The sequence below is a fragment of the Ranitomeya imitator genome, chromosome 2 (assembly GCF_032444005.1).
Source record: "Ranitomeya imitator isolate aRanImi1 chromosome 2, aRanImi1.pri, whole genome shotgun sequence".
Lineage (NCBI taxonomy): Eukaryota > Metazoa > Chordata > Amphibia > Anura > Dendrobatidae > Ranitomeya > Ranitomeya imitator.
In genome coordinates this window covers 826684133-826710441 of record NC_091283.1, presented here as the reverse complement: position 1 = coordinate 826710441, position 26309 = coordinate 826684133, and the positions used below count along the sequence as shown (strand labels likewise).

The window sequence follows — 26309 nt, the reverse complement described above, 5'->3', positions numbered from 1 at the left end:
CACAGCTGTGGTGTTTCATTCTCTCTGTCCCCCATATAGGATAGGACAAAACCTGTATGACTGATGACTTGAGCCTGTTTTATAGGGTCTCTTAGATAACCCGGCTCTGTAGGTGTCACTGTGCCTCCTGGGTTTAGGTGCAGACAGGTAACCTGCAATTAGCTGTCCTGCCGGTCTCTGAAATAAGGCGTAGAGGTCCTTACTCCCTCGGTGTTCCGGCTACTGGGATTTTGCACCTCAGAAGGCTGGTCCCCTTCTGGTATCCTCTCCTTTGCTTCTACTTCCTTCACGCTCGCTGCAATACAATTCGGTCTTTCAATGTCTCTTTCCGAGAGCTGCAGCTCTGAGGGCATGCACAGCTCCGTTAACCTTCTGTCCTCCTCAGACTCTGGTCTGGAACTCACTAACAGAACTCCTGACTGGAGCTCTGTCAGGAACTAACTTCTGTCTGGAACTGACTGACTTTCCCTACAGACTACCAGTTTTATATATATATATAGGGAGTGACCTAATAAATAGGAGCAGAAGCTCCCCCTGGTGGCCTGGAGTGTGAAATGTGTGTTGCATGTTTGTGATACCTGGATGCAGTTATCCTTTCTTGCCTCCAAACGTAGCATCACTCTCCCCGAGATGAAAGCAATACCACTGCGACGACCATGACCCTGGGGCGCCGCACATGAACCTCATAACATGGCTGACATACACAGAATGAGGATGAAGGGAGGAATTACTGACATCAGAGCTAGTGAGGCAGACAGGGAGACAGAGAGGACAAACTTCTAAAAGGCAAATTTTATTGCATAGAAATGTAACAGTAACAATACAATGACAGTACAACACAATACTGTATAATTCCCAAGTCGTGAGACATGACAGTGCAAAACTAAGAAAGAGGGAGAGGGCACAGAAAAAGCAGCCACCAATTTTGAGACCTGTTACCCTGGAATGTTTTCTGATGCTGCGATGATTTCATCTCTTTCCATCAATGATAGGAATATTCTTGTATTCTCTCATCTCAGAAACCCTGCGACCGGCATTCTGAGATTGAGGTCAGGTCAGGATGACAAGCTGATATCAAAAATCCCACCACACTGCGGGTCACTCAGACATTTCCACCTGCAGTCTCTTATTAGCACTCTTCATCTGTCTGTATGAAGCCATGTGCGTGACAATCTGATCCAGTGATTGCAGCGGCAGGAGACCCCGCAGACTCTGGTCATTGACCACCGGAACTACGTTATTTGATTTCTTTCCTGCAAAAGAAAAAAATAACTAAAACTGACATCACTGTTTTAATCAAGACCAGTCGTATATATGATGCATGTTCATCAGTAATTGTGGTCGTGTGACCCAAGGTCATAATCAATCAGTGTCACCTTGCGGTGCAAGCCTGATACCCGCCTCCATGTTAATTACATATATGCCTCATAAATAAAACTGAAATGAATGGTGTTGGCTGCAGTTCTCTGCACAACATATGGGCCAAGAGGTGAACGTTAAAAGGAGGGGCAGCACTACTCCAGCACTTACAGTAATTCTCAGGATTAGCAGGACCCCTACAAATCAAAAAGTGTCAGCGTAACCTAGAAATATGCCATCACTTTATGAGATGGAAACCCGCAAAATTGACCTTACCCTTAAAGACCAACACACCTTCATACAGATGTTTTTTTTATTGTCTATGTGCTCCTTAAATGCAAAATTAAAGGGGGTGTCTGGCATTAGGCTACACTCTAAGTGACTGCAGACTTGTGAGTCCTCACATCACCCACACTGAGTGGTGTAAGGATTCTCCGGTGCCGGGAGCATGACCGCAAGTATGTACTGTGCGGTCACATGCCAACTAGACGGGCGCAGTCTTGCTCAATGCAAGTGTATTGGTCAAGGCCAGACAAGTCTAGTTGGAATGTGGTCAGAAGTTTGCAAATCACATACTTACGGTCACGTGAGTGCCTGACATCGGAGAATCCTCACTTATTAAGTAACTTATTTAAGCATTTTTTTTACCATTCTGTTGCTGAAGTGTGTCTATAAATCTTTCATCTAGCTCAGTGCTTTTTCAAAAATTGATAAAAATCCATCAGAACACCTGGTTCCTGGCAGCTCTTTCTACTCACCTCCCCTTTCTCTTTGTGTTAGAGATAGCAGGAGGGAGTGGTGAGGGGTTGTACATAAATTCTTGTGGACAGGAAAGAAAGCATATGCAGTCTCCTGGAGGGCAGAGAAAACAGACTATAGAGAAGGTGGAAGGCACATGGTGAGGAAAGTACAATATTGGAGCTGTGCTAATACATGAAAACATATGAAGGCAGCAGCATGCTGGATACACACAGAGCTCACATCCAGCCTATATTACAGGGAGAGACACTCTTGCAAGAGAAAAATCTGAAACTTGGATCAGATCTCAATAAGCGTGTTAGCAGGTCTGCAAATGAATGAAGGGATGAAGATTGCAAACTAGTGTAATTTTTTGGAACAAAGGGTAAACATTAACATGTGTAAAAATAGTTTTTCTTATGTCAAATGAGTCCATAGCCTGTAACAGATTTCGGAAAATATTGTTTATATATAACTTTCTAAAAGGTCCAAAAGTCTGAATATCTTGGTATTGGTGGTAGAAGTGGGAGGTCCCTAGTAAGGACTGGACCTTGATATATCAGGGGGTTCTCCACGGACAATGTCCGGTGTGTTCGTCAGATCACCAGAGGAACTTTTTACGCTACAATTTTAATGCTAAAAGTAGTTATAAAAAAAAAAAAAAGAAGAAACAATACCCTGCATATTTAAAGGCATCAAGGTATCCAGGATGTCAGGGGACAGCTGTGCCGCAGAGAAGAAAGTGGCACTTTTTCTGAAGTCAGTCTGTTTTCGGGATCCGTTCTTGGCAGCTTCATATTCTGCTCTGTGACTAGGCATCAAATCATAAATAATCAAGGCTATCCTCCGAGAGTCAGATGAAAGAGATTTACTTAATGGAAATCTCTGAACTGGAGATGAGAGGCTTTCTAAGATTTCCAGACCCAAGTGCATTAATAACACATTTATCTAGGAATCTTTCTAAAAAAAAAGGAAGTCATTAATTTCCCAGAAAGATAAATGCTTCCATGTCCGAGACGTATTTACTGGTGAATATTCCTTGTGTTGTAACCAATTGGTCTATTTTCCTTCGAAGTCGAAGGCTTTGGCATCGTAACGCACATAGTCACACAAAGTATTTCATCACACGGGATGGATCCGGCTGCTCCGCAATGCAGCTCGTCGTATGACAGGTATCGCCCTTTGCGTCAAGCTGATCTGTCGTATTATGGGAGCTTCTGTTAAAATGCAAAATTTTTGGACAAACCTTTCGAGCAGAGAACGGAACGTTTAGTATGTAAATTATCATAAACTTCACATGGAAATTAATGAGTTGGCTGCAGAATAGGTACAGTGCTTAAAAAGGCATTTGCAAAAAGTTGGCAAAGAGCAGCGAATGTTCTTCATGTATCGGTATGGAAATGTTTCTCGGTGCTAGAGATACGGCGCATAGAATAGAGGTCATTTCTGTTTTTCTTTTGCACTTGTGATGGTAATCACACAATGTGATATTCAGACTGTCCTCAGCTGACAACGGGGAACAATGGATTAAATTCAGCTGCTAGACTAAATCGACACTCCAGACTTTAGTGCATATAAAGGAGTATTCCTAACATTGCAAGCCTTCTCCTATCCATAGGGTTGGTGGTGGTCTGACCACCTGGACCCCCATGGATGCCAAGAATGAGCTTTAAAAGACCATTGCCACCACTCCAATCACCGTCCACCTAACTGTCAGAAAAACCTGACCATTTTTTGAGAGGGTGTAGCTTAGACGTAGATCTGGTGTAGATTTCTGATATCATTTATGTCATTTTGTTGTACGCAAGTCTAAAAGTGTCTGGTCTAGTGCAAAAAAAGCCAACATCAATGTTAGTAAGTAGGTATGTAGGTTCCCTTTAATTATGCATAACTAAATCATGGCAAAATTGGAGATTTTGGTTTTGTCATAGCTGACCTCTAGTGATCCTTGCTCTAATTTCTGGTGTTCATTTCTTTTACAGAACCTGTGCAAGAAAACCCAGAACCCACGGAAGTCAACATCCAGGAAGAAGACACTTTGTGGAGCATCCACATTGGGAGCGAGTCTCGGAAATTCTGTGACCTCTGTCGAGCTTGGTTTAACAACCCAATGATGGCTCAGCAACATTACGAAGGGAAAAAACACAAGAAGAACGCGGCACGGGCAAAGCTTCTACAAAGACTGGGTGAAACCTTGGATTCTGAGGCACTGGAAGGTGAGTCCATTTATTGTATGTAATGTTCTTGAATAGTCATAAAGGTTTTCATTAATGGATGTTACTGGTAATACTGGTTACTGCTTTCAAGTGGATTTTGGCTCCATATGTAGAAGAACCATATGGATTACGTTTCTCCTGAGTTTCTTGCTCGCTTGTTGGAACTTCAGGCTTCTTTACAGTGTGCCATGATATTTGTAATGGTATCCAACCTTTTGTTTTTGGTTGTCTCACTTCCGTGTAACTTGCTGTATACTGCCTGTTGCTGCTTGTGTGTACATTTCAAACAGAAGCGATATCAAGACATATTCCAGGAAATGAAGGACAGATATTTGTCTATCAACTGGAATTGCAGGCAGGTCTTTACCTTTCTATAGGAAATGTTGCCGGGCTTTGCCTCTCTACTGGAAGTGGGGGCGGTTCTTTATCTCTCTACTGGAAATGGGGCGGTTCTTTGTCTCTACACTGGATGTGGGGCAGTTCTCTGTACCTCTACTGGAAGTGGGAGTGGTTCTTTGTCTCTCTACTGGAAGTGGGGGCGGTTATTTGTCTCTCTACTGGAAGTGGGGGTGGTTCTTTGTCTCTACTGCAAGTGGGGGTGGTTCTTTGTCTCTCTCCTGGAAATGGGGGTGGCTCTTTGTCTCTCTACTGGAAATGGGGAGGTTCTTTGTACCTCTACTGGAAGTGGGGGTGGTTCTTTGTCTCAACTGGAAGTGGGTGTGGTTCTTTGTCTCTCTCCTGGAAGTGGGGGTGGCTCTTTGTCTCTCTACTGGAAATGGGGAGGTTCTTTGTACCTCTACTGGAAGTGGGAACGGTTCTTTGTCTCTCTACTGGAAGTGGGGCGGTTCTAGGTCTCTCTGCTGAAAGTTGGGTGGTTCTTTGTCTCTCTACTGGAAATGGGGGCGGTTCTTTGTCTCTCTGCTGGAAGTGCGGGTGGTTCTTTGTCTTTCTACTGGAAATGGGGGTGGTTCTTTGTCTCTCTACTGGAAGTGGGAGTGGTTCTTTGTCTGTCTACTGGAAGTGGGGGTGGTTCTTTGTCTGCTGGAAGTGGGGATGGCTCTTGGTCTCTCTACTGAAGTGGGGATGGTTCTTTGTCTCTCTACTGGAAGTGGGAGAGATTCTTTGTCCCTCTACTGGAAGTGGGGGTAGTTCTTTGTCTCTCTACTGGAAGTGGGGGTGGTTCTTTATCTCTCTACTGGAAGTGGGGGTGGTTCTTTGTCTCTCTACTTGAAGTGGGGGAGGCTCTTTGTCGCTCTACTGGAAGTGGGGAGGTTCTTTGTTCCTCCACTGGAAGTGGGAACGTTTCTTTGTCTCTCTACTGGAAGTGAGAACGGTTTTTTGTCTCTCTACTGGAAGTGGGGCAGTTCTTTGTCTCTCTGCTGGAAGTGGGGTGGTTCTTTGTCTCTCTACTGGAAATGGGGGTGGTTCTTTGTCTCTCTACTGGAAGTGCGGGTGGTTCTTTGTCTCTCTGCTGGAAGTGGGGGTGGTTCTTTGTCTCTCTGCTGGAAGTGGGGGCGGTTCTTTGTCTCTACTGGAAGTGGGGGTGGTTCTTTGTCTCTCTACTGGAAGTGGGGGTGGTTTTTTGTCTCGCTATTAGAAGTGGGGGTGGCTCTTTGTCTTTCTACTGAAGTGGGGGCGGTTCTTTGTCTCTCTACTGGAAGTGGGAGAGGTTCTTTGTCCCTCTACTGGAAGTGGGGGCGTTTCTTTGTCTCTCTACTGGAAGAGGGGGTGGTTCTTTGTCTCTACTGGAAGTGGGGGTGGTTCTTTGTCTCTCTACTGGAAGTGGGGGTGGCTCTTTGTCGCTCTACCGGAAGTGGGGAGGTTTTGTTCCTCTACTGTAAGTGGGAACAGTTCTTTGCCTCTCTACTGAAAGTGGGGCGGTTCTTTGTCTCTCTGCTGGAAGTGGGGTGGTTCTTTTGTCTCTCTACTGGAAATGGGGGTTTTTCTTTGTCTCTCTACTGGAAATGCGGGTGGTTCTTTGTCTCTACTGAAAGTGGGAGTGGTTCTTTGACTCTCTACTGGAAATGGGGTGGTTCTTTGTCTCTCTACTGGAAGTGGGGGTGGTTCTTTGCCTTTCTACTGGAAGTGGTGGTGGTTCTTTGTCTCTCTACCGGAAATGGGGATGGTTCTTTGTCTCTCTACTGGAAGTGGGAGTGGTTCTTTATCTCTCTACTGGAAATGGGGGTGGTTCTTTGTACCTCTACCGGAAGTGGGGAGGTTCTTTGTCCCTCTATTGGAAGTGGGGATGGTTCTTTGTCTCTCTACTGGAAGTGAGAACGTTTTTTGCCTCTCTACTGGAAGTGGGCGGTTCTTTGTCTCTCTACTGAAGTGGGGGCAGTTCTTTGTCTCTCTACTGGAAGTGGGAGTGGTTCTTTGTCCCTCTACTGGAAGTGGGGACAGTTCTTTGTCTCTCTACTGGAAGTGGGGGTGGTTCTTTGTCTCTACTGGAAGTGGGGGAGGTTCTTTGTCTCTCTACTGGAAGTAGGGGAGGTTCTTTGTCTCTCTACTGGAAGTGGTAGCAGTTCATTATCTCTATACCGGAAGTGGAGACCGGTCTTTGACTCTCTGCAGTAAGTAGAAGTGAGTGTTTGTCTTAGTACAGGAAGTGGGGGCGGGTCTTTTTACCTTTGTGAAGTGGAGGCGCGTCTTTATACCTTTATAGGAAGTGGGGGCGGGTCTTTGTACCTTTACAGGAAGTGAGGGTGTGTCTTTGTACCTTTACAGGAAGCAGGGGTGGATTTTTGCCTCTTTGCAAGAAGTAAGAGCAGATCTTTGTCTCTCTACAGGAAGATAGAGCAGATCTTTCTCTTGCAACATGATGTAAGGGCAGGTCTTTGTCTTTATAGCAAGTGGGAGAAGATCTTTGTCTCTGTACAGGAAGTGGGGGGTTGTCTCTTTGCAGGAACTCATGATGGGTCTTTGTCTCTACAAGGGGTGGTGGTCTTTTTCTCTCTTCAGAAGGTGTGGGAGGCTTTTGTCACTCAACAGGAAGTGGGCAAGTCTTGGGGTTTTGCTTAAGGAATTGGGGTGGAGCTTTATCTACAGGAAGTTGGGAGATGGGTCTTTGTCTCTCTAGGAGTGAGGGGTGTTTGTTTACTCCTGCTCACTTGTCTTTCACACTATTTAAAGTCATAATAGCTAGGTAGGCTTTTACTTTAGGGCAGTCAAGATATTAGGCAATGGAAGGCGAAATGAGGGATAGGCAACAAAGGGAAGAAATTACCTATAATTCTGTAAGGTTGCTGATAAACTGGTTAACAACAATGAATGGCAAGTTCACTGAAAACATAAAAAAATTAGCATATATGAGTTTGTTCAAAGTCCTGTAAAAATGAAATGGCATTGTAATTTGACAGGTCGGTACAATGACAGAGATAATTACCAAACTTGTCTAGTTCTTTTTATATTTTACTAGTTAAAATAAAGTACAAACTTAAAAAAAATAATGGTTTGTATCTCCAATTTCTTAGACTTGTAACTTTATCTTTCTGTCGCTGGAGCTGGGTGGGGGCTTGTTTTTTGCGTTCACAGCTGTAGTTTCTAATTTTACAATGTTTTAATTGCATTTAATTGCATTTAATAGGGGCGACTGAAAAAAAAGACAATTCTGGTCTTTCAATATTTTTTTCCCTTCTATGTTTACCATCTGATATCTATAATTTTAGATTTTGATAGATCAAACCTTTACAGATGCGAAAACACCAAAAATGTTTTCATTTCTTTATTTTTAAATGGAGAAAAAGGGATAATTGAAACTTTCTTTCATTTCTTTAAATTTCTTTTTAGAATTTTTAGCCTATTTTTTATACTCCTCTCATTGTGTGTAGAGTTTGTACATCTATAATTAATGGCCGTGCTGTCATCCTCTTCTACGATTCATAAGCGGCTTGGTAAATGTTGTCCATTTATGATGGTATTTAAAGTTTAAAGCCCCGTCGTGTGCAACGGGTCCCCCGGTACATGAGTGAATGCGATAACGTTGTGCTCATGAGCCCGGTCTTATTAAAAAATTAAAGAGGCGAGAGCGGCCCTTGTCCCTCGGCATATGCATTCATCCAAACAATTTTATGGATCTGATTTACTAGGGACGAAGGATCCATGTTTGGTTAAAATAATGTTAATGTTACTATGAATACAGTTCCTTTTTTCTATTTTTACAAGCAACAATAGTCTCAAAAAAAAGCAATTACGTCCAATAAAGAAAGTTTAGAACAGAATTAAGTCAACGAGGAAGGATCCAAAGACTTTATACAAAAGCTCCCAGAAATACTTGTAAGGAAATGCAGTTTGTCTTTGTGAATGATGTCTCCCTGACTAATAGGATCGCTGATATTTATGGCTGCCATAAAGACTAATAATCTAATAAGACTAATAATCTGCCATACAAGCCTTCATAAGAATCATTCCCACATGGCAGTGATCAGCTGATTCACCGGTTGATTGAATCAACAGGGGAGGTGACCCCGACAATGTGCAAACTAGAGACTGAAGGTCATCGCAATGCTTGTTTGTCTCCATACTCTTTGCATTGGCTCATGTAAAAGGGCCATAAAGAAGCACCGATTCCATTTTTGTCAGAAATCTGGATCTGGAAAGGAAATGCCAATTAGTCTTCTCACGCAATGAAAGAAAAATCGTCGTCACAAGTATCACCGAGGAGGGGTCGTAACCTTACAAGTCAACACTTGAAACATAACCAGAGATAAATCCCATTTAGGAACTCATCTACAGACAGCTGTTTTGGGGTTCACGTTGCCTCGGCCAAGCCAGAGTTTGCTCTACACTGATGAGGGGTAAAAACTCTGAGAGAGGCTTTCCTGAGAGGGATTTCTGGATGCTCATGTTGGACATTGACGCATAGGGTGGCCATATCTCCTGGCTGATACCTTTCAATTTGAGAAGAGCTTAATTTGCATACTCTTTTTCTATGAATCACTGCCCGTAGCACTCCTTAATTCCACCCATCTCCACAGGTTCCCTCCTTAAGTGAGAACATCCATCGATTATTATACAACACAAGGAGAATGGAACCATCAAAAATGTGTCATAAGCACAGGTAACTTTAGCTGCATAATTATCGTTCGGGATGAGGGTATCTGCCAAATTCAGATTTGCTAGAATTAAGACAAGAAATTCGATTTGTCTCAAAAATGCATTCTTATGCTCTGATGTCTCTCCAGACCCCAGAGTGTAAGAAACATAGGTAAAAAAATATTATACTCACCTCGCTCCGGCTTTCACCTGCCCCGCCGCACCGCCCTGCTCTAGTCCTTCACTCTGATTAACGTGGACTCTCAGCGCCGACAAAACCCCACGACGTCATGACGTTGCACAAGGCCTAGTGAAAATGCCTTTGAAGAGACCACACCTCTGAGCGGCAGAAGAAGACGGCTGCCCCCGAGCTAGACTGTACGGCAGGATAGGCGGATGCCAGATGACGCTAATGTTAATTTTTTTCATCCCTTTCTTGGCTCTTCGTAATTCTGAAAATTGACAGTTACCATTTTGCTTGATTCATTCTAAGTGACCCTAATAAATTTTATGTTTTTTTAATTCGTCGGAAGAGAACCCAATAACATTTTAATTAATATTTTAATAATCAGAGTTGCTGAATAGTGGTTTATTCTACGCGTTTCGGAGTGCATATGATATGACTCCTTCTTCAGGAAAATACCACAAGTCTTTTGACTTGTGATATTTTCCTGAAGAAGGAGTCATACGCACTCCGAAAGGCGTAGAATAAACCACTGTTCAATTGTACATTTTGTCTGATTTGGATGAGCTGGCAGCGCGGATCGTAACCCACAAATCCTCTTATTTAGCGATTAAGCTACGGTCACATGTCGACCGGTGGATCTGCAGCAGCCGGCGCTATATGCTTGTGAATATTTTACATTAGGCGAGCAGTTACATTACTGGCGAATCTGCTCTTAATTTGTGAGATAAGACACTATCTGCGCTTTTTCTGTCCTACAAGGTATATTACTAATAATAGTTGAGCACATCAGTTTGATGCGACTCAAATATGCCTTAAATTCTACAAAGAAATTGGATTTGCCCAAATTAAAATTTTGTTTGGTTCTCTTCGGACAAATCAAGCAAAATGCCAGTTCCATTTTTCTTGATTCCGCCGAAGAGAACTTAATAAAATTGTAATTTGGGTAAATCAAATTTCTTTGTAAAATTCATGGCGAGTTTGATTCGCCTCAAACTAATTAGCCCGTCTCTGATTATTATTACCCATCCTGAAAATTGCGTGGAGGTCAGTTTTGCCGAATTGGTGCAGAACAAGAGAAAACCTTTAGACCTAGGTGAAAAAAAGATGAAAAAAGAAACTTAAACATAAAAGAAGCTTCCATATTTTGCCTGTAATGACTAAACACTTTCACAGAACAGCTTCATCCATTACGGACTGTTACATTTATGTGACAGTATGAATATAACATAGAAATAAATAGAATTTAATATTTTATGTCGCCAGCTATCTCCAATAACACTCACTTTCTTGTAGAGCAGAAAAATGCAAAAATGTGCATCCGTCATCTCAAGTAAATATATTAAATAAGAAATGGCGATATCATCCTCGAATTACAACGCGGTTATGCAGTGACAAATGACACCGAATTAACTCACTATTCCTCTCCATCTTTTTTGTTCCTTGTTATCTTTTACAGTCTTATTAGAAATTTCAATCCCCGGCTGAGGCAGCACTTTATTACGTGTGTACGGTGACATAATATGGCAGAGTGTTAATCTTCATGATGGAAAGAGCCGCAGTTGCACTAATCAAGTTTTTCCAGATCAGTTTTGTTGACACATGAAAGACAATGATATTTGATTTTTATTTAGTATTAAACAAGAAGATTGAAAATAAAGGAACTTTATATCATAATATTGTTAATAAAATTACTTTTTTTGCGCCTCAAAGATCCTGGTATCAAGGTAGATATCATCTGAGCCACTTTTAATAAAAGATCTGCTGATCTGCCAGGAGGAACAAACAAGACCAGTAAAAAACATCCCCAAATCTTCCATCCCTTACTTCCCAACACACAGCTCTCCTGATCCATTGGGTTCCATTGATATCTGTTATCGAAGGGGTAATCTATGGAACCACAACCATTGACTCAAAACTCGGAGTCTCCTACATACACAGTAACACAAGGATGGAAAGGGTTCATTTTTTTTTACTACATGGAGCCACCACCTGAGTTTCATGCTGCCGATAGCAGTGGAGAAGGGTGCTACAAAGAGAGACAGAAGCAGATACACACATAAAACTTAGTTCACACACAAACTCAATTGACATGCTGCGGATTAAAAAAAAAACGCTTAATTTCTCAAATTAAGTCAGTAAAAGAAAAACAAGCTTGTGCATTACATTTCTGAACTCTTATAACTTTTGCTGGTACTGTAAAATGTAGTTTATTATTTGCATAAAAAAATGCAGAAAACGAGGCATGTGAGCATAGCCTAAAAGTTGAAGTTGCTTTCTAGTAAGTGTTCTATCTCACAGCAGAGCTGGATTCACATCTACACTGCTCATTACTGCAGTTTAATATCTACCATGCTGCTTTGGAATATGTGCTACAAAGAAAGGGAGGAGCTGGATCTCCTCTTTTCTGTGTGTCCAGTGTATGGGAGATGTCATCGCCGGCAGTCTATATCCACTAGCTTAGCGACAAATGAAAATGAGAGACACAGTCTACAAGTGGGAACATGCAGGAAACAAGTCTTGTAATGACCAGAAATATTGTTATTCCTCTTGTCCACACAGATGGCAGCTCATCTGGAACAGCATGCACTTTTTAAATTCAAGGGTAAGCAATAGTGATGAGCATACGTGCTCGGATAAGGTGTTACCCGAGCATGCTCTGGTGCTAACCAAGTGTTTTCAGCATGCTCAAATAATATGTTCGAGTCTCCGCGGCTGCTTGTTCAACAGCCACAACACATGCAGGGATTGCCTGTTTGGCTGTCGAAGAGCCGTAAGACATACAGCCGCGAGGATTCAAATATATTTTTCAAGCACACTGAAGACACTCAGTTAGCATACGAGCATGCTCTGGTAACACCTTATCCGAGCGCGTATGCTCATCACTAGTGAGGAAGCATCAATGGAGAGGCTTGGGAGGCATTTTTATATTTGGCGCATATATGTAGTATATTGAGGGCCCTTTTTATTATCAAAATTTAACTTACTTTTGTTCATTGGGATTAAAAAAAATTAGAAGAAAAGAACAAAATAAAAAGTGGAGCATTATTCCCAGCATAGCCTGAAAATCTCAGTAATGATTGGTTCATTGGGGTGAAACCACCTCCGGCCATGTTGGGGCGCCGTAGTTCTGGTTTGGCACTGGTGACGCTAATTACATGTGACTTTTGCGAGGCATTTGGCCTTAATGCTCTGAATCACTCCCATATCTATTAATGCCCCCTTCTCCCCCACGCACATTTATTTTGAATAATGTCACCATTGTTACAGTTTCCTTACACTAAATATACTGACTGTGGATTAAAACAATGATTTTACCCTTGAATAAACTGAACATTAGGAAGCTGGAAGGTTGGGGTCTTGAACTCTGCCACTTTGATTTATTGCCAGTTCTTTATGTGTTCTTGGCCAATGTCACCGCGGCCAGGGTGCGATGTGTGATGGCGGCGCTGTGTTACTTAACGAGACGGGGGTCAGGGGTTGTTCTTGTATCGTCTCTGGGAAGGCGTTCTGCTCCTCCCTAATGTCAGAATAGTAAAGTGGCGGATGAGCAGAAAGTAATAGAATGTACTCATTTATTTTATATGCCATTGGATTAAAGGAGAAATACGGGTCAAACTAATACATTGTGATAAGGGAATGCTGAATGACGGAGACTTAATGCATCCAAATTAGCTGCTTCTTTCATTTTTCCCTGGAAGCATCGCCTGGGAGAAACATTGCCCCCCTCCAAAGTCATAAAAACAGTTTTGCAACGTCTCTCAAACCATATGCAGTAGAACTGAGCTGCAGTACCCGAATACGGCCAGCACACAGTGTGTGGCGCTGCTTACTAGTGCACCATTGCAGCAGCTGATTGGTAGAGTTGCCAGATAATGAACCCCCTCCGATCTGTTAATTAGTATCATCATCAATATCCATGTCCCTGACAACTCCTTTAATTATGACTGCACTAATATTAGATATTGTATACCATTCTGGATGCTACCCATTTTACCAACGTGTTTAGATAAAAAGTGGAATGACAATAAGCACAATAGGGTTTTATCTGGACGGTTGTGAAAGTCACAAGCCCTTTGTTAGCTTTTAAACAAAAACGGCTGAAAAAGATAGTAAACACACTTCGAGATGAACGTGGATATAAAGCCTGCGCTGCCGAGGATCCAATGTACGATATGAAACCAGATGCATTTTTTTTTGTTAACGCGTTTCGAGGTTTACATGCTTCATCAATGGTTTGTCTTCATGAAGAAGTATGTACTTCTCGAAACGCATTAACAAATAAATCCATACCGCAACTAGTTTCCTATCGTATATCGGATCCACGGCAGCACAGGTTTTATATCCACTTTCATTTCCAAGTGTGCTTACCCATTTTTCCAATGGACAGATACAGTAGAGAAACTTTTTAATAGATTTGTTACAATTTTGGAATACGTGAGTAGCTTAAAGGGATTGTCTAAATAAGACCATCTCTTTCTGCATGTTGTATTATGACATAAGGACGTCACAAATGGTAGGGGATGGACCTGTTAGGGACCCCCTATTAGTCAGAGAATGGAGCTGCTAAAATGAGCCTGTCACAGGGCTACCACGACAGAGAGGTTCCAGAGAACCGCAGCGCTCTGGGCCTCGTTCACACACGATGAACAGAAGCTCTTCTCCTGAATTCTGACCTGGCTGTCTTGTGCCAGCAGGGCAGGAGTTAAACCTAGTTGCTGAAGTTGCTGAGAGCTTGGTCTCTCATCTGAATTGATTTTTGTAATCTCTCCTATATAGACTCAGCTTTGTCTACAACTGTTGTCAGTGAACAGTTCTGCTGCCTGGCTAGGAGGTTGAAGGAGCGTGGTATTAGGAGCTTGGAGGTTTACAGAGATTGGTGTCTGCTGTTTTGGTTGCATGTTAAACCTGTTTTCCTTCCTAGTTTTTTCCTTCTCTTCCCTTCTACGTGTTACATCTGTGGTTGTGTGAGCATTTGGTGAGTTTGAGACTTTTAGTCCCCTTGTCTGTATACCCTGTTTAATTGTCGTATTTATACACTGGTGCAGTCCACCACTGTTATGACCTGGTGGTCAGGACAATAATGGACCTGGTGGTTAAGAGCACACGGAATGACCTGATAGTTACTGATAATAAGGACGAGCTCTGGGACGTGGGAACTCTGCTGACCGCAATCCCTAAACCTATCAAACACACTAGAAATAGCCGTGGATTGCGCCTAACGCTCCCTATGCAACTCGGCACAGCCTAAGAAACTAGCTAGCCCTGAAGATAGAAAAATAAAGCCTACCTTGCCTCAGAGAAATTCCCCAAAGGAAAAGGCAGCCCCCCACATATAATGACTGTGAGTAAAGATGAAAATACAAACATAGAGATGAAATAGATTTAGCAAAGTGAGGCCCGACTTACTGAAAAGACCGAGGATAGGAAAGGTTACTTTGCGGTCAGCACAAAAACCTACAAAAAGACCACGCAGAGGGCGCAAAAAGACCCTCCGCACCGACTCACGGTGCGGAGGCGCTCCCTCTGCATCCCAGAGCTTCCAGCAAGCAAGACAACAAATAAAATAGCAAGCTGGACAGAAAAATAGCAAACCAAAGAAATACAAGCTGGAACTTAGCTTCTGATGGGAAGACCGGTCACAAGAACGATCCAGGAGTGAACAGACCAATACTGGAACATTGACAGGTGGCATGGAGCAAAGATCTAAGTGGAGTTAAATAGAGCAGCAGCTAACGAATTAACCTCGTCACCTGTGAAACTCAGAAACACCCACCAGAGGAAGTCCATGGACAGAACCAGCCGAAGTACCATTCATGACCACAGGAGGGAGCCCGACAACAGAATTCACAACACACCTCCTTTGGGGGGGAGAGGGGGCCATTGATAGGGCCTGCACAAGAGACAGGGATACGCTGGCGGCTCAGGCCTCCTAAGCATCATAGGTACCCCCGAGATAAGAGAAAGTCAGGGCCCCATTATAGTGGCAGGGACAGGTGCGGGTCCCAGTACACCATCCTGCCCCTTTATCGGCGTTAACGGCGTGACAGAGCCTCTCTCAACAAACAAAAACATCAGTCTGGACAATATATATTTTTTAACTTGACAAATATGACAGTTCAGCCTTGATATGTGTAGAAACCTTTTTTCTACTAGTACCCCAGGAAGAACTGTTTATGTAGTGGCGTAGTCTATCTTTAAATAGGTTGTTTTTTATTGATGAAGATCCTCTAGGGCGTGCCTTTACGACGTCAAATGGTAGTGGGTTGTACCTGCTAGGGACCACCTATTAGTCAGAGTATGGATCTGCTAAAAATGAGCAGCTCTCAATCTTTTTGGCATTACAGTATCAGCTATGTATTCATAATTTTACCTTTCTTCTTCAGTGGCGATGTGTAGCTGGATAAGGCTTTACATACTAGACCTTTAATAATTATTATTATAATCAGCTTACCTTTTATTTTCTAATGTTCATAAAATTATATTTATATATATTTTTTTATTATTTATTATTCATTTTTTATAAATGTATAAAATTGTGACAAAAATGTACTTTAATAATGGAACAACTCATCTAATAAACAAAAACAACAATATGGACTATATATCTTTTTAACTTCAAAAAGACAACAGTTCGGCCTTAAAATGTGTAGTTAAATAAAAACCTTTTTTCTACTAGCACCGCAGCGAGAACTGTTTATCTAGCCGCGTAGCCTATCTTTAAATAGTTTTTTTTTCCCAAGTGGTGAAGATCCTCTAGGGCGTGTCTTTAGGCTTCTCTGCATAATTATCCTGTAAGAAACACCCCTTTGTAAAATATCCTAAAAATTAGAACTAAATAATAAGGCCCATATCTCTTCAACTGTATGGCGGATTAAAAAAAAAATAAAAAGCAGAGAACTCAGGGGAGCAGAGGGAATAAAATAAAAGCAAACTTGGCCACTTTTGAGATGGTGCCTATTTTTGTCATGGACCTTCTTGGACAGTGATGGACATTGCTCGGCTTGCCTGCTCCTGTGACTTATACCTCCTATGGTTATTCTCCGATTCATGGCTGTATTTCTCAGTTAATCATTTCTATGGACATTTCTTTGGCTGCTCATTCAGCCTGAAAGATTTCTTGTCAGCGGAAAACTTTGCAGCCCGATAAGCGAGCGGGTTCTCTGAGACATTCCTGCCAAAATACTGGAAATAGCATCCAGCCAATGGTTCAATCAGGACGGAAGATCAAAGCGTTGAGACAAGAACCTGCACAGATGTCAGCGAGCGAATTAAAGAAACTTCTGTCGATGAATCAAGAAGTGCAGGAAGAAAAGAGTCTATTAGCGAGAGACCTGCCGGGCCTCGTGAAGATCACGAGGGCTCAGACTTTTCATCCAGGTGCTTTTACGTTCGATCACTTTTCGGCTACCCTTTGATCCATCCACCCGATGGTCTTTACTTCTTACGCGAAGAAGCTTCTCTCGAACTCTTTTTATCTATGAATCCAACTGGTTTTGTCAGTGAGCTCTAGAATAAGCTCTTATGACCTTTCCAACCAAACTAAAATCTTTTTTTAATCTTTTAGGTCACTTTGCATAAAGTGTTAAAACTACATAGTTTGGCACTTCTCCTAATAACATCTTTTGGGGGTGCTATACGGATAGAGGTGCATCTAATATAAAGGTGTGAATGACGCCCTGTCTGACCTGTGTGCAAATAGAATCCTCGGCAGCCCCCCACGGATGTTTAGTAGTTCTTTTCAGTATTTTGCATGCGTGCTGTCACCCCTTTTATTGTTATTATTATTATTTAGTATTATAGCGACATTTATTCCATGGCGCTTTACATGTGAGGAGGGCTATACATAGTAAAACAAATACAATAATCTTAAACAATACAAGTCACGACTGGTTTCATGAGGGACCTGCCGTATCCTGTTTGTGCATTTCTGTCTGGACATGGTATTACAAGTATGGCTGCTTTTTCGCTTTCAGTGATGTTTTTACTGTATAATGGTGTATAATAGTTCATTACCATATGGTCTTTTTATAGTTAATGTAAGCACATAGGAGTCATGTGGTCAAAACAATACAGCCATACCTTGCTGACATAATGCCGCCATACCGTACCTAAATAATATTGTCATGCATGCCTAATTAATACTGCCTTGCTGTACCTAAATAATGCCGCCATGCTGTGTGCAAATAATACTGCCAAGCCATACCTAAATAATACCACCATACCTAAATAATGCTGCTTTGCCGTACATACATAACACTGTAGCCAGCTCCACGTGTTACATAGATTTTATCCAATACATATGCTTAGCATTCCCCGTGAACATGGCGCTTGCTTTCCTTTTGATAGATATTCTACGGCCGTAGAAGCCAGTATAATACTGATCAGTAAAATACGGCAGATAGGAGCTGGGGCATAGAGAATAATTGGGCCGTGTGTAATGCGTGTTTTACGGACGTATTTTATGCGCTCATACGTCCGTAAAACTCGCTAGTGTGACGCCGGCCTAATGTTGTATTCACATGCCCATTTTTTTTTTTGGTTTTAGTTCTTTTTTTGGATCATAAAAACAGAGGAAGTGTAAACCGTTCAGCAGCATTTGAATGAGTCACGAAGTGTCCTAAAACGTCTTCCATTTGTATCCATTACATTTGCTATCTGTTTTTTTTTTTTTGACAGACACCTTTTTTTTTTTAAATAGCAACCAGAACAGCCACTCCCACTTTTTTTTAAAACAGCAAACAAACATTAAATTCTGCAAATCGTGAAAGGGTGCTTTATGTCATCCATTTAAAATGGAACAAAATGGATGAAAAGTGTAAACATTGACAGTTAAAAACAACCCAGTCAGTGACACATTCCTCGAATCAGGGTCTCTGCCTCTACATCATGTTGCCCTCGGATAACACAACAAAACCTGCTGATGGATAATTCTTAAAATCAGAAGTTTTGGTTTACAGTTGCCATCCATTTTTGTACGTGTCTGGTTCTTTTGTTATTACAAGCGGATGAGAACAAGACGTGGCGTGAACAGAGCATTAGTTAGGTGCTGTATGACATTATTTATCTGGATACTTTGTAATAATTTTGATCTGGATGTAATGTGACAATTGAGGAATTCTTTAAGAAACTTTATGTCTCTACTTCACCGCATGAGATTATGTGTCTGGACTCTGCACGATTTCTCAGGATGCTGAATGCTGCTCTCATATGACTACTGTTTGCACTATTTTTTGGGGCACTGCGTGTGCGCACTATTTATTTTATGCTGCACACTATCTGCGCTATCTTTCAGGACCCAGTATGACACCATTTATACCTGCTTGTCTGGTGTATCGATCTGCGTTCTCTTTATGCACGATTTGTCGCAATGCTGCGTGACACTTTGTATCTAGATTATGACACTAGTTCCATTTATCATTATTTCTGTCCGATAGGGAACCCTACAATACGCAGACACGGAATATCATTTTTTTTCTTCAGAAATTCCCGCAAACGCCACAAGAGAAGTTCTCCAACTTAAACTCGTCTAACAAAATCATGTTCCCACTTAGGCTTCTTTCACACTTACGTCGGTACGGGGCCGTCACCAAGCGTCGGCGCGACGTACTGACGAAAGTGTGTGCAATTTTGAGTGACGTGAGCAGCGGACGCAGTGTTTCAACGCGTCCGCTGTCCAATGTAAAGTCCCAGGGAGCAGGGGGTGGACTTCCGGCCATTAAAAAATGCAGGATAGGACGTACGTAAAAACGTTCCCTTGAACATTTTTTTCTATACGACGTCCCGCCAAATACCGACGCATCCAGTGCACGACGTATGGAACGTGTGTCCATACGTCGCGACGCATCGGTAATACAAGTCTATGTGAAAAAAAAACGCACCCTGCGGGCGACTTTGCAGGATGCGTTTTTTTTCACAAAACGACGCATTGTGACTGTTAGCTGAAAACGTAAGTGTGAAAGTAGCCTAAGTGTCTGCTGTAAGAAATGCAGGAGGACTCAGGAATGAGAAGGGTTTGTACCTATCAGCAGTATCATAAAACGGTTTTTAGAGATTGCCTGCGCCGGCTGCCATTGTAAGCAGATACGATACCGTAAGAGCAAGTTCAGTAGGAATTTAAGCTGAGCGCATGGAGAATCCTATTACAGTGTTGGAGGGTTGCATTTCTCAGCCGGTAAAATCGAGAGGAAACTGCTGCGCATTAGAAAAAATGAAGAAAATCATATTTTATATAACAGTCAGATGAATTAGGATTTGTATCCGGTTTATATTTCTAAATACACAAAATGATGCACAAACATTATTCTGGTTGTATGGTTTATAGTGATGGATGAACATCGTTGGATCAGGCGTTATCCGCCATGCCCGGGTGCTAACTGAGAGACTCCGGCATGCTCGAATAATAAGTTTGAGTCCCCGCTTCTGCATGTCTCGCGGTTGCTTGACAGGTGCTGTGCTCCGGAGCTGCGCTCTCTATTGGAGAAGGGAATATGAAGTTGCCCTGTGTATTTTTGGAGTGGATGAAGTCGTTCAAGCCACCAGATAATTGTTAACTGGGATTTCTATGTTTGGAATATTGATGGCAGCTGTAGAGTAGAGGTAGGACACCTAGGAACCCCACGGATCACATGTGGGGCTGGGGTGCTTATGTGAGCACTGCTGCCTCCTTTATTGCTTTTCTTTACTCTATATAGTATAGGGCATTGGCCCATTGAAGTGAATAGAGCAATGTTGACTTTTAGTGTGGAATATTGGAATTTATTTTGTGACAAAATCTCCATGAAAAACACATACAGAATGCTTCTCATTGCGAATCTGCGGCCGTTCACAGAGCTGCATTTTTTTTTACTTTGCTTATCATGTAATTTTTGTATGTGCATTCCAATTATCTGCTCGCTCGTTAGCTTCATTGAATAGGGCAGGTCCATGTTCAGACCCGCGTCAGCTGAAGCTATAAATCTGCAGAGGAAACCCGGTGGTCTCCCTTGTGTTTCTTTTTCCAGCGTGTATTTAATCCATGTACACACACCATTATGGTTCTCTCCGGTGGGCATCTGTATGAGGGACTGCAATCAAAAAATTGTTGGCTATTTTAGTTGGGCAATTGCTCACTTTGGTTTTTGAACACCCATTTATCCAGTTAATAGTGCAACCATAGGAACAAGTATGGCCTGTATAATTCCAGGTAGCCAAAATTACAGAACTGTGCCGGTGTTATAGACCGCCGTTTGGCTAAAGCTGATCAGCGATCATTTTTGTTTTATGGGCACAGAACACTCGTTGAAACCATCGTTCTGTGCACACAGAACATCACATCCTCAGCAGCACGTGTCCTGTATACATGGGGTGACGTGCTGTCGAGAATTATGATTTCTAAGCTTGCATTTTTGTCTTTTTTTGACACGCCAAAAATAATTTTTAGGTCTCGCTCACACAAAACGTATATATCAGATAAGTGCGATGCTAGAAAAAAAAGGAACCAATGTTAATCGATGAGGCAGTGCGGATTGGCGTATTTTTTTCTCACCTGTATATGGCGTGAGAAAAATGCAAATCTATTCTGCAATTTCACTCCGAAATCTAATGGGTGTGAGAAATAAGTCGGATGTCATCTGTAGCCGCACTATAACATCCGATCTTACATTTTTAATTCTGTAAGATGGGAAACTATAACTGATGAGTAAAAGAACGGACCGCACATGGACGACAAGTGAGAAAAAAATTGTCCCCCTCTCCTGGATGAGAATGGCACCGATTATTTTTTTTACTCTAGTGTGAACGAGCCCTTAGGAGCCCTCTGTTACAATTATCGGTCTAAATGGGTTCCTCAATTCTGTGCTCCCGTGAAATCCCTTTAATACCGTACAAATCCCATTACATGTATTTGTGAATATGATATCGAACATTAATATCACAGAGGCAAATCCTGTCATACTCCAATCATTACTGCGAGCTGCAGACATGACAGCAGTGGAGTACAGTCATTAGTCCGCCATGGATCCTGCCATTCAAGCTGGTTTCTGCTGTATTTAGGAGATTGAGGGGGGATCAATGCAATCAGTCAATATCCACACTACGTTGTATAGGAAGAAGCTTTCAGGATGAAACATGAGGACACAAATCCTAGATATATGGTAGATTCTTATGTTTGATCAGTAGTGCAGACAAGAAATGGAGATGCAATATATAGCAACAATGTAAGAAAGCTAATATCCGTTATTGATAATATATCCAGCGTGCGCAATGTATAATGGCTCTAGAGGCTGCAGAATGATTCCCTTTGGTTATGACACTGATCTTTCAGATTAATTACGTTTGGTTCTGACTTTGGTCTTCTAGAACAGGGGTGTCAAACTGCATTCCTGGAGGGCTGCAAACAGGTCATGTTTTCAGGATTTCCTTGTACTGCACGGGTGATAATTTAATCACCTACACAAATAATGAGTTGGTGATTAAATTATCACCTGTGCAATACAAGGAAATCCTGAAAACATGACCTGTTTGCAGCCCTCGAGGAATGCAGTTTGACACCCCTGTTCTAGAATGATTCCCTCTGGGTCTAACACTTCTTTCAGGATAATTCTCTCTCTGGGCCAACTTCTCATGGTCATAATTGCATAAACTGCATAATGCAGTATCATGATCTGATATAATCACCTCTATCAGCAATGTATCAAATATACACACAAAAGCACACAGCGTGCACTAATTGCAAACAGTATGGTATATTATCCTGGCAGTAATAGATGTCATAGTTATTACATGCAAAACCAATACACCATCCCCCACTAAGGCTATAGCACACAGTACGTAATATTTCACCTGTAATATACAAACATGCTGAAATTGGGACAGTACATCAATAATAAAAAGAGGCTGTATCTAAATATACAATATATTGGAAGAGATCATGAAGTTCAGCCTCTCACAGTATTAACAACAGCAATAATATACAATTGCCAAATACACTAACAGAGCGTAAAATTACCCCCTAATGTGCAAAGAAATCCACAATAAGTATGTTTAAAAACCCATCAGTCTGCTATAGCAATAAAAGGTGAGTGAGTATAATGCATTGTGCTAGGTGTACTGCCCTATACCAGCAATGGGAAATCAAAACAAGCTAAGAGGAAACCATATCATTCATGAAGGCCTATGATTCAGGTGACCCAGACGCCCCATGCACATTGCTGCAATCATTGCAGCTTCCCTCCCCACGCACATCGCTGCACTCCCTGCAGCTTCCTTCCTCACACACATCGCTGCACTCCCTGCAGCTTCCCTCCCCAAGAACATCGCTGCACTCCCTGCAGCTTCCCTCCCCAAGAACATCGCTGCACTCCCTGCAGCTTCCCTCCCCAAGAACATCGCTGCACTCCCTGCAGCTTCCCTCCCCAAGAACATCGCTGCACTCCCTGCAGCTTCCCTCCCCACACACATTGCTGCACTCTCTGCAGCTTCCCTCCCCATGCACATCGCTGCACTCCATGCAGCTTCCCTCCCCACACACATTGCTGCACTCCCTGCAGCTTCCCTCCCCATGCACATCGCTGCACTCCATGCAGCTTCCCTCCCCACACACATTGCTGCACTCTCTGCAGCTTCCCTCCCCACACACATTGCTGCACTCCCTGCAGCTTCCCTCCCCACGCACATTGCTGCACTCACTGCAGCTTCATTCCCCACGCACATTCCTGCATTCACTGCAGCTTCCCTCCCCACTCACATCGCTTCAATCACTACAGCTTCAATCCCCACACGCATCGTTGCAATCACTGAAGCTTCCCCCTGGTTCTGACTTTGGTCTTGCAAAATGGTAATCTTGCCATTTTCACAGGGGCCACTGGGGCTATTTTCAAATCATATTTCCTGTCCTTTCAGAAAGAGTTTTCAGCAGGCTCCTTATCATCCTGTCTTTCACCATGACCTTTGCACATGCCCATTAGATGCTTCAATACTAACGACGGGGTCAGAGACTGCATTGTGACTAATGTATATGTGTTATTTCCTGTAACAACAGGAAGGTAGTCTGAAAAACCAAAGTGGCCATTGTGAAAATTGCAAGATTTCTATGTTTATTTTTAACTAGATGGTGGCCCGATTCTAACGCATTGGGTATTCTAGAATATGCATGTCCACGTAATATATTGCCCAGCTACGTAGTATATTGCCCAGCTACGTAGTATATTGCCCAGCTATGTAATATATTGCCCAGTCACGTAGTATATTGCCCAGCGACGTAGTATATTGCCCAGCCACGTAGTATATTGCCCAGTGACGTAGTATATTGCCCAGCGACGTAGTTTATTGCCCAGTGACATAGTATATTGCCTAGTGACGTAGTATATTGCCTAGTTACGTAGTATATTGCCTAGTTACATAGTATACAGCACAGAGCCACGTAGTATATTGCCCAGCCACGTAGTATATTGCCCAGCCACGTAGTATATTGCCCAGCCACGTAGTACATTGCCCAGCCACGTAGTATACAGCAAAGAGCCACGTAGTATATTGCCCAGCCACATAGTATATTGCCCAGCCACGTAGTATATTGCCCAGCCACATAGTATATTGCCCAGCCACATAGTATACAGCAAAGAGCCACGTAGTATATTGCCCAGCCGCGTAGTACATTGCCCAGCCACGTAGTATATTGCCTAGTTACGCAGTATACAGCACAGAGCCACATAGTATATTGCTCAGCCACGTAGTATATTGCCTAGCCGCGTAGTACATTGCCCAGCCACGTAGTATATTGCCCAGCCACGTAGTATATTGCCCAGCCGCGTAGTACATTGCCCAGCCACGTAGTATATTGCCTAGTTACGCAGTATACAGCACAGAGCCACATAGTATATTGCTCAGCCACGTAGTATATTGCCCAGCCGCGTAGTACATTGCCCAGCCACGTAGTATATTGCCCAGCCACGTAGTATATTGCCCAGTCACGTAGTATATTGCCCAGTTACATAGTATACAGCACAGAGCCGTATAGTATATTGCCCAGTGACGTAGTATATTGCCCAGTGATGTAGTATACAGCACAGAGCCACGTAGTATATTGCCCATTGACGTAGTATACAGCACAGAGCCACGTAGTATATTGCCCAGCCACGTAGTATACAGCACAGAGCCACATAGTATATTGCCCAGTGACGTAGTATATTGCCCAGTGACGTAGTATACAGCACAGAGCCACGTAGTATATTGCCCAGTGACGTAGTATATTGCCCAGTGACGTAGTATACAGCACAGAGCCACGTAGTATATTGCCCATTGACGTAGTATACAGCACAGAGCCACGTAGTATATTGCCCAGTGACGTAGTATATTGCCCAGTGACGTAGTATACAGCACAGAGCCACATAGTATATTGTTCAGCCACGTAGTATATTGTCCAGCCACGTATTATATTGCCCAGTCACGTAGTATATTGCCCAGCTACGTAGTATATTGCCCAGTCACCTAGTATATTGCTCAGTTACGTAGTATACAGCACAGAGCCACGTAGTATATTGCCCAGCCACGTAGTATACAGCACAGAGCCACATAGTATATTGTTCAGCCACGTAGTATATTGTCCAGCCACGTATTATATTGCCCAGTCACGTAGTATATTGCCCAGCTACGTAGTATATTGCCCAGTCACCTAGTATATTGCCCAGTTACGTAGTATACAGCACAGAGCCACGAAGTATATTGCCCAGCCACGTAGTATACAGCACAGAGCCACATAGTATATTGCCCAGTTACGTAGTATATTGCCCAGTGACGTAGTATACAGCACAGAGCCACGTAGTATATTGCCCAGCCACGTAGTATACAGCACAGAGCCACATAGTATATTGTTCAGCCACGTAGTATATTGCCCAGCCACGTAGTATACAGCACAGAGCCACATAGTATATTGTTCAGCCACGTAGTATATTGTCCAGCCACGTATTATATTGCCCAGTCACGTAGTATATTGCCCAGCTACGTAGTATATTGCCCAGTCACCTAGTATATTGCCCAGTTACGTAGTATACAGCACAGAGCCACGAAGTATATTGCCCAGCCACGTAGTATACAGCACAGAGCCACATAGTATATTGCCCAGTGACGTAGTATATTGCCCAGTGACGTAGTATACAGCACAGAGCCACGTAGTATATTGCCCAGCCACGTAGTATACAGCACAGAGCCACGTAGTATATTGTTCAGCCACGTAGTATATTGTCCAGCCACGTAGTATATTGCCCAGCTACGTAGTATATTGTCCAGTCACCTAGTATATTGCCCAGTTACGTAGTATACAGCACAGAGCCACGTAGTATATTGCCCAGCCACGTAGTATACAGCACAGAGCCGCGTAGTACATTGCCCAGCCACGTAGTATATTTCGCCAGCCACGTAGTATATTGCCCAGCCACGTAGTATATTGCCTAGTTACGTAGTATACAGCACAGAGCCACATAGTATATTGCTCAGCCACGTAGTATATTGCCCAGCCGCGTAGTACATTGCCCAGCCACGTAGTATATTGCCCAGCCACGTAGTATATTGCCCAGTCACGTAGTATATTGCCCAGTTACATAGTATACAGCACAGAGCCGCATAGTATATTGCCCAGTGACGTAGTATATTGCCCAGTGACGTAGTATACAGCACAGAGCCACGTAGTATATTGCCCATTGATGTAGTATACAGCACAGAGCCACGTAGGATATTGCCCAGCCACGTAGTATACAGCACAGAGCCACATAGTATATTGCCCAGTGACGTAGTATATTGCCCAGTGA

General features: G+C 42.8%; 1 protein-coding gene across 1 annotated transcript in view; it reads left to right on the top strand.

Moving 5' to 3' along the window:
- Window positions 1-26309, top strand: part of ZMAT4 (zinc finger matrin-type 4) — a 402791-nt gene that overhangs the window by 211036 nt on the left and 165446 nt on the right. The window contains exon 5 of the mRNA XM_069754024.1: window positions 4080-4313. Coding sequence (XP_069610125.1) covers window positions 4080-4313 — 234 coding nt within the window. The remainder of the gene's footprint in view (window positions 1-4079; window positions 4314-26309) is intronic.